The 14,072-nt window shown below is 41.2% G+C and overlaps 1 protein-coding gene across 3 annotated transcripts; it reads left to right on the top strand.

Moving 5' to 3' along the window:
• Positions 1-528: 528 nt before the first annotated feature.
• Positions 529-5,196, top strand: LOC143103184 (oncoprotein-induced transcript 3 protein-like). 3 transcript variants are annotated; one of them, XM_076266995.1, is made up of 6 exons: positions 529-882; positions 2,259-2,359; positions 2,762-3,184; positions 3,297-3,341; positions 3,472-3,554; positions 4,647-5,196. In XM_076266995.1, exons 1-6 carry the CDS (start codon positions 758-760, stop codon positions 4,722-4,724), a joined length of 855 nt encoding a protein of 284 aa, XP_076123110.1. In that variant the 5' UTR covers positions 529-757; the 3' UTR covers positions 4,725-5,196. The 3 variants fall into 3 exon arrangements, with proteins under 3 accessions (XP_076123110.1, XP_076123111.1, XP_076123112.1); XM_076266996.1 differs by having other exon boundaries at positions 534-882; positions 2,282-2,359; XM_076266997.1 differs by lacking the exons at positions 3,297-3,341; positions 3,472-3,554 and having other exon boundaries at positions 600-882; positions 2,762-3,054.
• The last annotated feature ends 8,876 nt before the right edge of the window (positions 5,197-14,072 follow it).

The following is a 14,072-nucleotide window of genomic DNA, read 5'->3' as shown; positions in this document are numbered from 1 at the left end:
GCAAAAACTGATAGGAAGAACCAAAGAAATATTGTCATTGTAAAATTACCATAAAACTTCTACAACAACTTAACAGTGTCCATGGTTCCAGTGTCATAATGTTCTATTTTTAGATGTATTATTAGTTTTTAAATCAGTGTCACTCCGTTATATAAATGCAATGAGTTGTTTTTTCATGCCAATATTAAAGCTCTGTAAATGTCAAGAGCTGTGTTTCAGGTCAAACTGGATTAAACTTCTCTGCATTAATTACTCCAAGTTCCTCATCTGATTCTAGTGAAGAGGGAGTAAGATGGTGCACAGATAACAGAAGAGGAAGAACCCAAGGGACAGAGACTGAGACATCTTGTGATAATATCTTTTGCATTTCTTATACAAACAATGTCAGTCATGGCATGGAACTCACTCATGCCTTTCAGCAGGACACCTGCCAAGTTTGAAATCGTCGGACGACGGTTTGAGAGACTTGCGGATAACAGACAAACACAAACAGACAGGCAGATCCTGTCATTAATAATTAGAGTATCATTATGCTTAATGTTTGCTTTTTAACTTTATTTAAAACTATTATTTTTAACTAATGTAGACACTGTAGGTCGATTTGGACAAAAGCCAAATACCATTACGATAAAAGTGGAGTGACTGCATACCATTACAGTACTTAAATTACACAGTGGAGGCAGATGGCACACCCAATAATATAAGAATACATCTGCTGTAGAAGGAAGTTGTGTCTAGAAAATCATTCATCTGCCTGATGTCCTGGACGTGTACATTTTCCTACACTGAAAATCGTGATCATTTTGTCTTGCTCTTCTCTGTGTTTTGGAGTTTGTGTGGCCAGACGAGAGAGAAGCCACTTCTAGGCCCACGGACACGTCGGTAAGTCTGTGTTTGATACATTTTGGATTGCATTTCCTGCCTTTGATTTCAATCAGTCTTCTTTTTTATGATGTGGAGGTCAGTAATAATCAAACTATCCAAAGTGAAGTAGATACCTCTCTACTATCTATGTTAGAGAAATATATCCACCAGTCTCATCTCAGTGAAAACACACGACAAACGTTTTAACAGCTGTTTTGATCGATGGCAAAATACAGACTTATTATAATAATCGTCATTTAGCTGACACTGTTATCCAGAGTCAGTTACAGTGCATTACGTGCAGGGACAGACTCCCTGGAGCAACTTAAGGAGTTAAGTGGACTAAAAAATGCCTCAAAATGTGTTAACACAAAACCCCACGGCTGATTCTCCAGAGAGAGATTTAGGTCAGGGATTGAGTTTTGTTTCAGGGATGGAGTTTTGTTTCAGATTGTCTGATGGATCAGAGTGACTTATAGTTAATGAAATGTAGGGGCAGTCTCCCAGGAGCGACTCAGGGTTAAGTACCTCCTGTAAATGGAACAAACTACAAGAGGTATTAAAATTAGGTTGTGCGTGTCAGTATACTAATTCAAGGGTATAATAGATGATGTGGCTGTTTTACAGTGTTCTTGCTTTGACTGGTATTTAGACTTTTTTATATTATATTATAGAGACTTGAGATGAACTTTCACTGGCTCTATCGTTCAATTACATAACACAGCTCACTCGTAATTAATTCTCTCCAACTCTGACTCAAACTTTACTAAACCCCCTTCAATTACTTATTGATCTTTATTAAACATTGACCTATCTAAACCCCTAATTATGTCAAACAGGCCTTGGCGCTACACTAATTCCCCTCTTCTTTTTATGTTTATTTTTTATATAAGTTTTTATTGTTCTTGTTTGCTGTTTGATTATTGCTGTTGTATGTTTGTAAACTCAGGCCATTAAAAGAGCTGAATGTTTAGCATATTTTCCTGAATAAACAATGTTGTGATGAACTCTCTGGTGTTCCACAGCCCCCTATAGCCACTAAATGACCACAATCAGTGGTTACACAAACTGCTTTGAGTTGAATGGAACAAATATCTGATTACCAATACTACAAAATGCTTCAAAACCCCACTACCGATTCTCCAGACAGACGTAGGTCAGGAATCTTGTCTTGCGAAAGGCACATATAGACGCACTGTCACGAGATGTAGCCTAAGCAGCCATTAGCAATAAGTCCCAAACAACTCGTCTGCAGGATAAATATCCTTTAGGATTTTTATTCAGTCATTCTATCCATGAAGCAATGCACAAACATAGACAATGTCTGTTGCATCAATTAAATGAAAGTCTCAACCAAAGATTTTAGAGTGTATAGATTTTTTTTGTCTCGACAGAATCTTGTATTATACTTTTATAGGTGCAGCAGGTGATGAGACGATGAAGATGAGCATGATGATGACTCCACTGTCATTATATCTCCCCCTGCTGGCTATGAGTAAGACTTGTCAGGTCCTCTTATCAAAACATCTGTTCATACATTTCATGGCGATGTATCTGGTCTTGTGAATGTGCTGAGGTCTGTTTATAATTATGGAGTGTCTGTTTGTCAAACTGTGTTTGTGTGTGTGTGTGCTATTAAGGAGTCCCTCCAACTAAATATCTTGCACCAAAAACAACATGTAGGTTTATGTGTGTGTTTGTTTGTGTCTTTGCTATTAAGTCCCTCCAACTAAAACTCTTGCTCCAATAATTACATGGTTTGTGTATGTGTGTTTGTTTGCGTGTGCTGTGTGTGAGTGTATATATTTGTTTGATTGTGTGTGTGCTGTGTGTGTGTTTGATTGTGGCTGTGCTGTCTGTTCTGTGTGTGTGTGTGTTTATCTGAATCCTGTATTAGTTCTACACACTCCTCAAGCCACAACAGCCCAAGAGATTGACCCTTGTTACAACTACACTGTGCTGAACGACACCTGGAGGGCCACCACCAACCTGGACCAATCAGATCTCAAGTGTGACCGTTCCTTTAATGGTGTTACAGTCCAGTGGCAGGGCTGGTACCTGTTGGTCCACCAGGAAGTGAGCGTTCGGATTCCCAACACGTGTGTGCCCAGGAATCGCTGTGGTACCCACGCACCCCTCTGGCTGAATGGACCTCACCCTCGCCCAGAGGATGGCATCGTGACCAGGCAGGTGTGTGGAAGCTGGATTAATGGCTGCTGCACTTTCAATTCAACACCCATACAGGTTAAAGCGTGTCCTGGAAACTACACTGTTTACAAACTTGTGGATCCTTTGAGCTGTTATTTTGCATACTGTACAGGTAAACATGTTACATTTTATAGGTATTAATTATTGGGCATTTTCTTTTCTAATGCAATATGTTGTGCTTGGAGGTCAGATTCATAACTTTGTATCTACAAACTTCTCCATAGATTTGAGCGATAAAGGTGCCCTTCCAACTAAAAGTCCCGATCCAAGTAGGTTTCTGTGTGTGTGTGTGTGTGTGTGTTTGTTTGTGTGTGTGTGTTTGCGTGCATGTGTATTTTTGTTTGTATGAACATTTGAATCTCAAAACCACAGCCACCTCTACTTCCTCCATCCTCCCAGGTCATGTTGTTGGTTTGCTTCTGAAGGTCTCTGCTGTTGAGACTTTGAATGAAACTGAGATTGAGGAGCAGATACTGAAGCCAGTGAGTACAACAGTACAGTGCTGCCCTCTAGAGGCCATGCTGGACACTGCATTCAATAATACAACTGTTCAATCTAACCTTTGTGTAGGAGATTGTTTGTCAGTGGCCTCTTCTCAATAAAAAACTGTAAATGTGCAGTACCATTGTAAAGGGTGGTGGTGCTCTAGTGGTCTATGATCTGCCTCTCTGTGGGACTCCACAGGGTTGGGAGTCTGAGCCCAGGAACCACCACCACAGAGTCACTCCAGGGGCAATAGGCCTGTAATGACTTCACCTTTTCAGAACTGCATACAACCTGCCATTTGCCATTTTCATTTAAGTTTTCATGTGCTTTGTTTTCTCTATGGTTGTTTTAACCTTCCTTAACCTTTTAACTATGCAAAGTGGGTAACACTTTATTTTACAGGCCCTGGAGTTATGCTTTAATGTTAGGGTGTCAAGAGTCCCAAACTTCACCCCATAGCCACTTTCTTTCCTTCTCCAAAGAGAGAGGCCACTTTGGCAAAGCATTGTAACAAGCACTTCGTATTATGTACTAATGATCTGTAGGTACACAAACATACATTATGTATGGACAACATAAATATGTGATATTACAAATTGTTACATAGGTTGTTACACTGTGTGCTGAGTGTGTTTCACTAATTCACGGATTGGGATAAATGCAGACCAAATTTCCCTCATGGGATCAAAAGAGTATACTTATACTTACTTATACACTGTACTCCATTATGTAGATACACTGGAACAAGGACCCTGTAACATAGTGTTATTATTTCAGTGTAATGACTACTGATGCAAAATAGAACTATCTCTTTGGGGAGCCCTGTGGTGCAACCCCCTGTGCCACATTGGGTCCAAGTGCCCACAGTGACCCGGGTTCGAGTCCAATTCGGGTCATTTCCTATCCCACCCGATCTCTCTCTCCCACTCGCTTCTATCAGTCTCTTCACTGTCCTATGACTAAGGCAAAAAGCCCCAAAATATATTTTAATAACAGTCTCTTTGGAGATACCTAAAGAGATGTCAAATGAAATAACTTATTGAAAAACCTTTAATCACTTATCATCTTGGTGTGTTGTTCATTCTCAGTTTGGAGAAACCCTCAGAGCACAAGGACTAGATGTTACCGGGATCCAGTTAAGAAGAGTTCATCAGACTGGACCATAAGGGGACAGAGGAGGAACGTGAAGCACGATGCAGGACACTCACCCACTGCAGAGATGACATGGATGTGTAAACATGAGACGGCATTATTACTCTGTGTTTGATGGCCTAAACATGAGACGGCATTATTGCTCTGTGTGTGATGTCCTAAACATGAGACGGCATTATTGCTCTGTGTGTGATGTCCTAAACATGAGACGGCATTATTACTCTGTGTGTGATGTCCTAAACATGAGACAGCATTATTACTCTGTGTGTGATGTCCTAAACATGAGACGGCATTATTACTCTGTGTGTGATGTCCTAAACATGAGACGGCTTCTGTGTGTAATGGCTAAAAATCTGTTAGTGTTTTCCTAAACAAGAGACGGCATTATTCCTCTGTGTGTGATTTCTAATCTGTTTTCCTGAACATGAGACAGCATTACGACTCTAGTCTATTTGTTATAGCAAAATAAAGCTGTTTTCCTATTTATCCCAATCCGTGAATTAGTGAAACACACTCAGCACACAGTGAACACACAGTGAGGTGAAGCACACACTAATCCCGACGCAGTGAGCTGCCTGCTACAACGGCGGCGCTCGGGGAGCAGTGAGGGGTTAGGTGCCTTGCTCAAGGGCACTTGAGCCACTTCCTACTGGTCGGGGTTCGAACCGGCAACCCTCCGGTTACAAAGTCCGAAGCGTTAACCAGTAGGCCAAGGCTGCCCCAAGCTGTGGCGGAGGAGTATGCCATTGCTTTTAGGGATCCTGCAAGAAAGCACAGGACGCTTAGGAATCCTGCAAAGAAAGCACAGGACGCTTAGGAATCCTGCAGAGAAAGCACAGGACACTTGGATAGATAGATAGTCTTTATTGTCCCATAGGGATAATCATTTCCACACATCTTCTTCCATCATGTTCCACAGCACAACAACACATTTAAACACATATAACATGTAGCACATATCCATCCACCCCTGTGACATATCCACACAGCATATAAAAACATGTAACACATATATCCCATCCACCTATGTGACATATATCTCATCCATCCAGCAGAAAACGCACAGGACACTTGGGAATCCTGCAGAGAACGCACAGGACACTTAGGAATCCTGCAGAAAAAGCACAGGACACTTAGGAACAGTTAATAAAATAAAGAGTCACAAAACAAGCTACTATCATTAGTGGTAAATAATTAATGCACTTCAGGCAGGTCCGTTATGTAGTCTTATGGCGGCCGGAACAAATGACCTCCTGAACCTCTCAGTCCTGCAGCTCACGGCTGCTTTGCTGGGCAACCACAGTGTCATGCAGCGGGTGGCTCCTGTTACTGAGGATGGATTTCATTATGCTACTCATTCTTTCATCCACCAAATCTCCTACAGAGTCCACCCTCCTCCCCAACACAGACACACACTTCCTGACCAGGGGTGCGTTTCCCAAAACCATAGTTGCTAACCTGTTAGCAACTTGGTTGGTTGGCAATGGGAAATTGCATTGCAACCAACAAAGTTGCTTACTTAGTTAGCAACTATGGTTTTGGGAAACACGCCCCAGTTTGTCAAGTCGGTTCCCCTCCCTGGCTGTCATACAGCTGCCCCAGCACACCACAGCAAAGAACACTGCACTGGCAACAACCAAATGATAAAAAAGGTACAGCATCTCGTTAAAGACTTGGAAGGATTTTAGCTTCCTGAGAAAAAAGTGCCTGCTCTGACCTTTCCTGTATGCTGCATTTACATGCACTGACCAGTCCAGTTTATGGTCCAGGTGGACTCCCAGGTATTTGTATGTTTGGACCATCTCAATGCCCTCCCCCTCAATTACCACAGGTAGATGATGTGTCTTACGCCTCCCAAAGTCCACTATCATCTCCTTGGTTTTGGATGTATTGAGGATAAGACCATTACACCTGCTCCAGGTCGCGAACTCTCTGAGATAACCCTCCTGTACTCCTCCTCGTCTCCTCCCCTCACACAAGCCGCCACAACAGTGTCATCAGAATATTTTTGTATGTGACATGATGATGTTCTGTGTGAGAAGTCTGATGTGTATAGACCCTTTCAACAAGAAAAACAAAAGCAATGCTTGAAGATTCTATTTTGTTCCCAATCTACTTCCGCTTCATTAAGATAACATATGGAACGTTAAAATGGAAGCATTGTGGGAACAACTATGATGCTGATAATGGAACTCTCTTGAAACGGTCAATAGGGTGAAGAGGAAAGGGGATAGTACAGTTACCTGGGGGGCCCCAATACTTGATTTCACGGTGTCTGAGACCATGTTCCCCAGTCTGACATACTGTGGCCGCTCTGTCAGGTCGCTGATGATCCACTCGATGAAGGCAGGCTCCATGCCCAGATTCTCAAGTTTGCCTCTCAGGATCTGAGGCTGGATGGTGTTGAATGCGCTCGAGAAATCGAAGAACATCAGCCTCACATACCCCCGTCCCCCCCTCCCATCGAGAACAGAGAGGGCTCGATGAAGCAAGTAAAGAATATCAGCATCACATACCCCCCTGTCCCATCGAGAAAAGAGAGGGCTCGATGAAGCAAGGAAAGAACATCAGCCTCACATACCCACCCCCCTGTCCCATTGAGAACAGAGAGGGCTCAATGAAGCAAGTAAAGGACAGCATCCTCCACTACCATGTTCGCTCGATAGGCAAACTGCAGGGGGTCTAGTGTCTGCTGTAGAAGGATTACAGACGTCAGGGCCACTGGTCTGTAATCCTGGTCTGTAATCCTGGCCCCGGAAGGTCTCCCCCCCTTAGGCACTGGCACAATGCAGGATGTCTTCCACTGCTTCGGCACCTGACTCGTCTGGAGGCTCCAGTTGAAGAGTGTTTGCAGAGGAACCGCCAGCTCCGCAGCAAGGTCCTTCAGAAGCCTCGGTGGTGTACCATGCGGTCCAGCTGACTTGCCAGGGCGCAATCTGAGCTCCGCCCTCACCTCCTCCACGCTAAAATAAGCACTGATGGGTAATTCAGCCGAGCAGGAGGCAGCAGCAGCAGAGGTGGAACAGCCGCTGGGTGGAGCAGAGCAGGGCGCTAAGTATAAATACTTAGAAACCACAATTAGTGGAGCAGTTAAGTTCAAATAATGAGAAGTATTGTGCATTTTATGACTAAAGCATGACATTTTGTTCAGTGTCTCTACACACCTTGAAGTTTATTTTCAGACGTGGAGCCACTTCAGATCTGACCTCTGTGGCTAGATATTTGCTGTATAATATACACATCTTTTAGGAGTAAAATATTTGTACAAGTCATTCCAGAATTCTACTGTGAAGATCTAGAACTTACATTAACTGCCATTCAAACTGGTTGCTTGAGTTCATTATGACAGTTTCAAATGGAACCTTTAATTGGCAACATTCTAATCATATACAAATGTGATTTCTTTTTTCACCTTTAGACCTATAGTTTGGCAAACTAAATTAAGTAAGTTCTGATCATGAACTATATAAAAAAACTATTTGTAAGTTAGAATGGCAAATAATAATACATATAAAAAAACGCAAGGTTGTAGTAAGACATAGTAGTAATAGCACATGAGGCAGTATTATTGCACATTTCATTAATGTATTAAGCACTGTTCCTTCATTAATATTGGAAATTTGCCTAATTTATAAAGTTATAACAGATATATAGATCTAGGCAAGATGTACAGTATAACCAGACTTAAGGGCTCATGCACAGGTGAGAGAAACACTTCTAACATTCAAGAGGATATCAGAGATGCTCTCATGAAGCCCTGTGACCACGATCATGACAGTGATGCTATGCATTTGGTGAGAGCAGCACAAGTGGTGCGCAAAGAGATTTTTGATTCTATGTTTCACTTTGACGACTCATTCCATCCCAGTAGTCAGAATTATTCTGTCCCACCATCACTTTTTGCATTGATGTCTATGATCTTCGATGGAGCAAACATCAAACACCAAGCTCAACACAGACCACCATGACTACAAACATTTCAAAGAAACACCCAGCAATTCTGAAAGAATTCCATGCTGGGAGGTTCGTTGTGCATAAGACATGCAACAAGTTCTCAGCCATTGTAATAGACCAGTGTCATGAACAGAACAATGCACTCATCAAAGGATCTGGTGGACCAGTTAGACTAACAGAGAATCCCGGGGCACTGCGATGCTGGATGGTGGCTTGGCCCGGCCCTGAAATTGCCAGAATAATTATTGAATTTGAAAATGGAAGGTCACCACAACCTGAAAACCATCACCAGCATTGAGCAGCACAGGAAGCATGTTAGGTCCCTCATAACAGTGATTGAGGAGATGGGTAACCCATTTCTTGAAGAGAGCCAAGATCTGCTGGTCCTTGATACCAATGACATCAAACTGCATGGGAGACATGGAAATCTTCCACAGAAGTTACTGAAGCTTTCAATGAGCTCATGCAATTGAAGAATGATCAGAGTGAACTGCTGGAGCGCTTTATAGTGCTAATGTATAGGACAAGTGACATCATGGTGAATGAGGCCAGAAAACCTGTTTGCAAAGAAATCTAGAGTTTTAGAGAACATCCCACCCACAAAGGCTGCACTTGAGCAACATATTAAGCGGGCCAAACCATAATGCATAAGAAAGACTTAATAAACTAATGTTGAACAGATATGCCTTTAGACCCCTCTTGAAAGACCCAAAACTATCTCAGGAACAGAGAGCACTGGGCAACTCATTCCACTAACAAGGAACCACTGAGGAAAAGAGTCTTGAATTTGACCTAGCGTTTATGTCTGGTCGACACAACATCATCAGAAGTCAGGAACAGATGTATATAAACTTAGTTGTGCAGTGTTGACATCATGAATATAAACTTTCTTTTTACAACTATCAATCCAGTTGCTACAGCTTTCATATCCATTATATGCATAGTAAACATATAAAGTCCAAGAACCACAACCATATAAGGTGAAGATAAAATCAATCCCAAGAGGAAGTACACAGACACATAATGCAAGTAAGCATTGAGTTCCCAACTTTGTGACACCTCCAAGTGGGCAGGTCAAAACTAAAGTAATCAATTTTGCATTGAACCCGGAAAGGAGATATGTCTACTCTCTAAAATATTCTATATATTTTAATAATGGCATTCTCCTTAATGGTAGCCTAATCCTTAGACTAGAAAATCCAGACCCTGATAATCTAGAAACTGGCCCAACTCAAGGGGCGGCACCAAGCATGCATTTGAAAATCTCACTGCACGCAATTGGATAACACTACGACCAATGTTTACTGACTAATTCCGGACTTCGACGCAATTGGATAACACTATGACCAATGTTTACTGACTGATTTGTTGCAACGCTGCCGTCATTTGTTTAGCTCGCCTCTGGCCCGCCTATATCAGATACACCGATGTGATTGGTTACACAAGATGCAAGGGGTAAAAGTAACGTGCATTATTACTCATTGCCGGAGTCTCTTGCAGAGAGAATTCAAATGATGCTCTTGTGAGAACTCTGGATTTCCAGGGTAGGTAATCCTGACAATTCTCTGAAACTCTTACACAGTAATTTTGCTTATCAGTTGTTCTACTTCATACAAATCCAAAAAAGCCACAATAAACAGTAATGAGAAAAAAGAAACATTATAAACAGGAAAGTAGCATTTACCCATAATCCCTAACTGCTTTGTATCAACTGTGCCACTAGTTTATGGGACAATAACACCGATTTCTAAGTTATTTGAACAATTGCCGTGAATCATAGTCAACTTCAGACATTCAGACAGGATGGCAGCCATTCTAGACCACTCTTCCAGAGGCCTCCCATGGCTGTTATGAAACGATCCATTGTGGCTGCAAAAGGGTGTACTATGCGTTGCAGGTGCAAGAAGGCTGCCTTCAAGTGCACTGATCTTTGCTCTTGCTCAGGAGACTGTTAGCCTGGACACAGCCAATAGAGACATGACATTAAAAAAGGAAAACATTGTTGAGACAAATACTTGTGTTTTTTTGAAAGGGGTCCTTATTAAATTGCTCTTTATCATATTATGTACTATCTGCCATTCCACTATGTATCTATCTATCTATAGGCATAGCAGTATAGGCCTAAAGGTGAAAAAATAAATCACATTTGTATGTGATTAGAATGTTGCCAGTTAAAGGTTCCATTTGATACTGTCATAATGAACTCAAGCAACCAGTTTGAATGGCAGTTAATGTAAGTTCTAGATCTTCACAGTAGAATTCTGGAATGATATGTAAAAATATTTTACTCCTCAAAGATGTGTATATTATACAGCAAATATCTAGCCCCAGAGGTCAGATCTGAAGTGGCTCCACGTCTGAAATTAAACCTTAGGGGGTGAAGATTATATGGTGAAACTTTCATGCTTTAGTCATAAAATGCACAATTGTTTTGCTTATCAGCCTAACTAAATAGATAGATATATACTTTATTGATCCCCAAGAGGACATTCAAGGTCTCAGTAGCATACAGACAACACACACAACATGCACTTACAGCAGAAATGGTAAATATAAGTATAAACATATAACAAAACTCCACTGTACAATAGAGACAGCTAAACTATCATGGAATCCCAATACTGATGCCATCTACAAAAAGCGTTTGCAAGCGACTTTATTTCATGTGGAAGCTGAAACAGTTCAGAGTAAGTAGAGACATACCGTAATGGTTCTTTTCTGTTGCTCTTTTGCTGAGGGCAACCTTTTTGGTCCATTGCCTGGTGTTTTTCACTTTACACAACAGTTAAATTCTCTGACCATGATCTGCGAATCCAGAGTGGCGAGGAAAGGAGGAGCAATAAGTGGTGGTGCGCTACATCCCCTATTCCAGGTGTATGAGGTGCTGCCATCAGGCAGAAGGTATAAGGTGCTCTCCTTCTAAACCAACCTGACTCGCAAATCATTCATCCCTACCCGCATTACACTGTTGAATACTGTAAGCTAGGAAGGGAATCAATTTGAATCTATGTGTGATAATACTGCACTTTAGTACTGGGCAATTCCACGGAAAATTTACTTTTTGTCACATCCATAACGCTAGTGAAATCCCTTGGCATTTGTATGATGTGAATGATAACATTAATTTTTTGTGCATTTTTTCTCATGTACATTCTTCAGCCAAAAATAGCAAATGCTCAAATTCCATTTAATCATTTTACGTCATACCATACCATCACATTTTATTGGCGTTATGGAAAACATAAAAAAACATACAAAAAACATAATTTTCTATGGAATTGCATTATGCCACTGATGATACGGCACTTATTGCATAAGTCTGTTTTCTGTCTGACAGGCTGTGTGATGCAAGATGAATTTATGAAAGGATCAATAAATATCTATTGATCAGTATGCTGGAGAATCCTGAAGAGGAGACACAGTATGCTGGAGAATCCTGAAGAAAATTCAATCTTGATTATAGTCGCTTTCACATCACCAGGGTAGCTCCAAAGCAGTTCTATTGTTAGCAGGGATACATACATTTAATTTAAATAGTTTTTCAGTGCAGTCAACTGCATGGTCTCATTTTACCAGCATACGTTTAATACATGGCTAGTCCGATGTCCGAGGCACCCCCATTGAAAACCTGTTGGTAGCACTGGCTAACTAGTGCCAGATTTCGGAGTGCAGGGGACAAGCCGTGATGGGCTATGAGACAAAAGTTCACACTCGGTATCATGTTTCAACACACTTTACAGTAGGTGAATATCACACCGAACTTATCCTTCAAGGCATTAAGATCAATTTCCAAAAGATGATTTTATATTCCTATTTTTAGTCAATTTTTGCATGGGTTCAAATACTTATGAGCTGAACTGTATATGTTTCCATAGCAGATGGCCACACCATGCAGTGGTCATATTATATATTGCTATGCGGTACATCTAGTTGTAGAGACAGAGAGTGTATTGGTCGTGCGTGTATTGGTCCTCTTCTTGTTCTCTTCAGGGTTTGACAAATCATGTCTTGTGTATTCATGCTTCACATGAATTCGCGTGGGTTTTGCATGGCCCGCCATTGGTCTTTTGCACTGATGTATTTCCTCGTTCACAGGCATGGTAGTAGTAATATGGGCTGGTCTGTTTCGCTGCCAAGAAAAATATGTTTTCTTTCTCCTTAATTTGCTGTATGTATCTCTCCATTAATTCTGCTTTCTTCTCTGCATGAAGAATCTTTATGTGGTACCCGGCAAGTGGTATACCTTCTTTACAGTCTGACTACGCCACCCCCTGATGTTGGGCAGGAGGACCCACAGATCTTTCCCTGAATGTAGTGTGGCTAGTTCTATATGTTACCCGCAAAGGGACATTGGACAAGAGGCAGATATGTAAATGTATTTCAAATTTATTACAATTTAGTACAAAAGGTACACCAACAAAGCAGCCTTTGTGCGTAACAACAAACAAAACAACACAAATGCAGTAACAAAAACTGATAGGAAGAACCAAAGAAATATTGTCATTGTAAAATGACCATAAAACTTTTACAACAACTTAACAGTGTCCATGGTTCCAGTGTCATAATGTTCTATTTTTAAAAGTATTATTATTTTTTTAATCAGTGTCACTCCATTATATAAATGCAATGAGTTGTTTTTCCATGCCAATATTAAAGCTCTGTAAATGTCAAGAGCTGTGTTTCAGGTCAAACTGGATTAAACTTGTCTCTGCATTAATTACACCAAGTTCCTCATCTGATTTTAGTGAAGACAGAGTAAAATGGTAGCCTGGAAAATCCAGACCCTGATAATCTAGAAAGATTAAGGGTCTGGCAAAGAGCAATGTAATGGCCCAACTCGAGGGGCGGCAACAAGCATGCATTTAAAAATCTCACTGCACGCAATTGGATAACACTAGACCGTTTACACTGAATGATTTCGGACTTCGACGCAATCAGATAACACTATGACCAATGTGTACTGTCCTCCAACGTTGCAGCGCTGTCTTCATCAGTTTAGCTGGTTCCCGGAATGCAAGGGGAAAAAGTAACATGCATCATTGCTCTTTGCCAATTCCATTGTGCTCTTGTGAGAACTCTGGATTTCCAGGGTAGTAAGATGGTGCACAGATAACCAGAGCCGGACAGTAACAGAGTACATTTACTTGAGTACAGTACTTGAGTACAATTTTGAGGGATCTGTACTTTACTCGAGTATCATTTTTGGGGAGTACTCATGACTTTACTCAAGTACATTTAAGAGGCAAATATTGTACTCTTTACTCCACTACATTTCTATCCATAACCGTGAGTACCCGTTACTTCTTCTAAAAAAAAAGGAAAAAAGAAAAATCTCGGAACAAAATTTGTTGTTTCCCTCTCAAACGTGATTGGATTGTGCAGGTGCCACTGATTGGGCCAGCCTATCA

The sequence above is a fragment of the Alosa pseudoharengus genome, unplaced genomic scaffold, assembly GCF_046254945.1.
Source record: "Alosa pseudoharengus isolate Yale_2024_CS ecotype anadromous, Long Island Sound unplaced genomic scaffold, YU_APseudo_1.1 YU_APseudo_1.1_scf_4, whole genome shotgun sequence".
Classification (NCBI taxonomy): domain Eukaryota; kingdom Metazoa; phylum Chordata; class Actinopteri; order Clupeiformes; family Clupeidae; genus Alosa; species Alosa pseudoharengus.
Note: the sequence above shows the minus strand (reverse complement) of the source record. Positions and strands in the feature narration are given on the sequence as shown.

Excerpts from the sequence above, each read along its gene's own strand:
- LOC143103184 (XM_076266995.1), top strand. The coding sequence starts at position 758 with ATGTCCTGGACGTGTACATTTTCCTACACTGAAAATCGTGATCATTTT. Across the intron at positions 883-2,258 it reads CTAGGCCCACGGACACGTCG|AATCTTGTATTATACTTTTA; the intron begins GTAAGTCTGTGT and ends TTGTCTCGACAG. Across the intron at positions 3,342-3,471 it reads AACTAAAAGTCCCGATCCAA|GTCATGTTGTTGGTTTGCTT; the intron begins GTAGGTTTCTGT and ends CCATCCTCCCAG.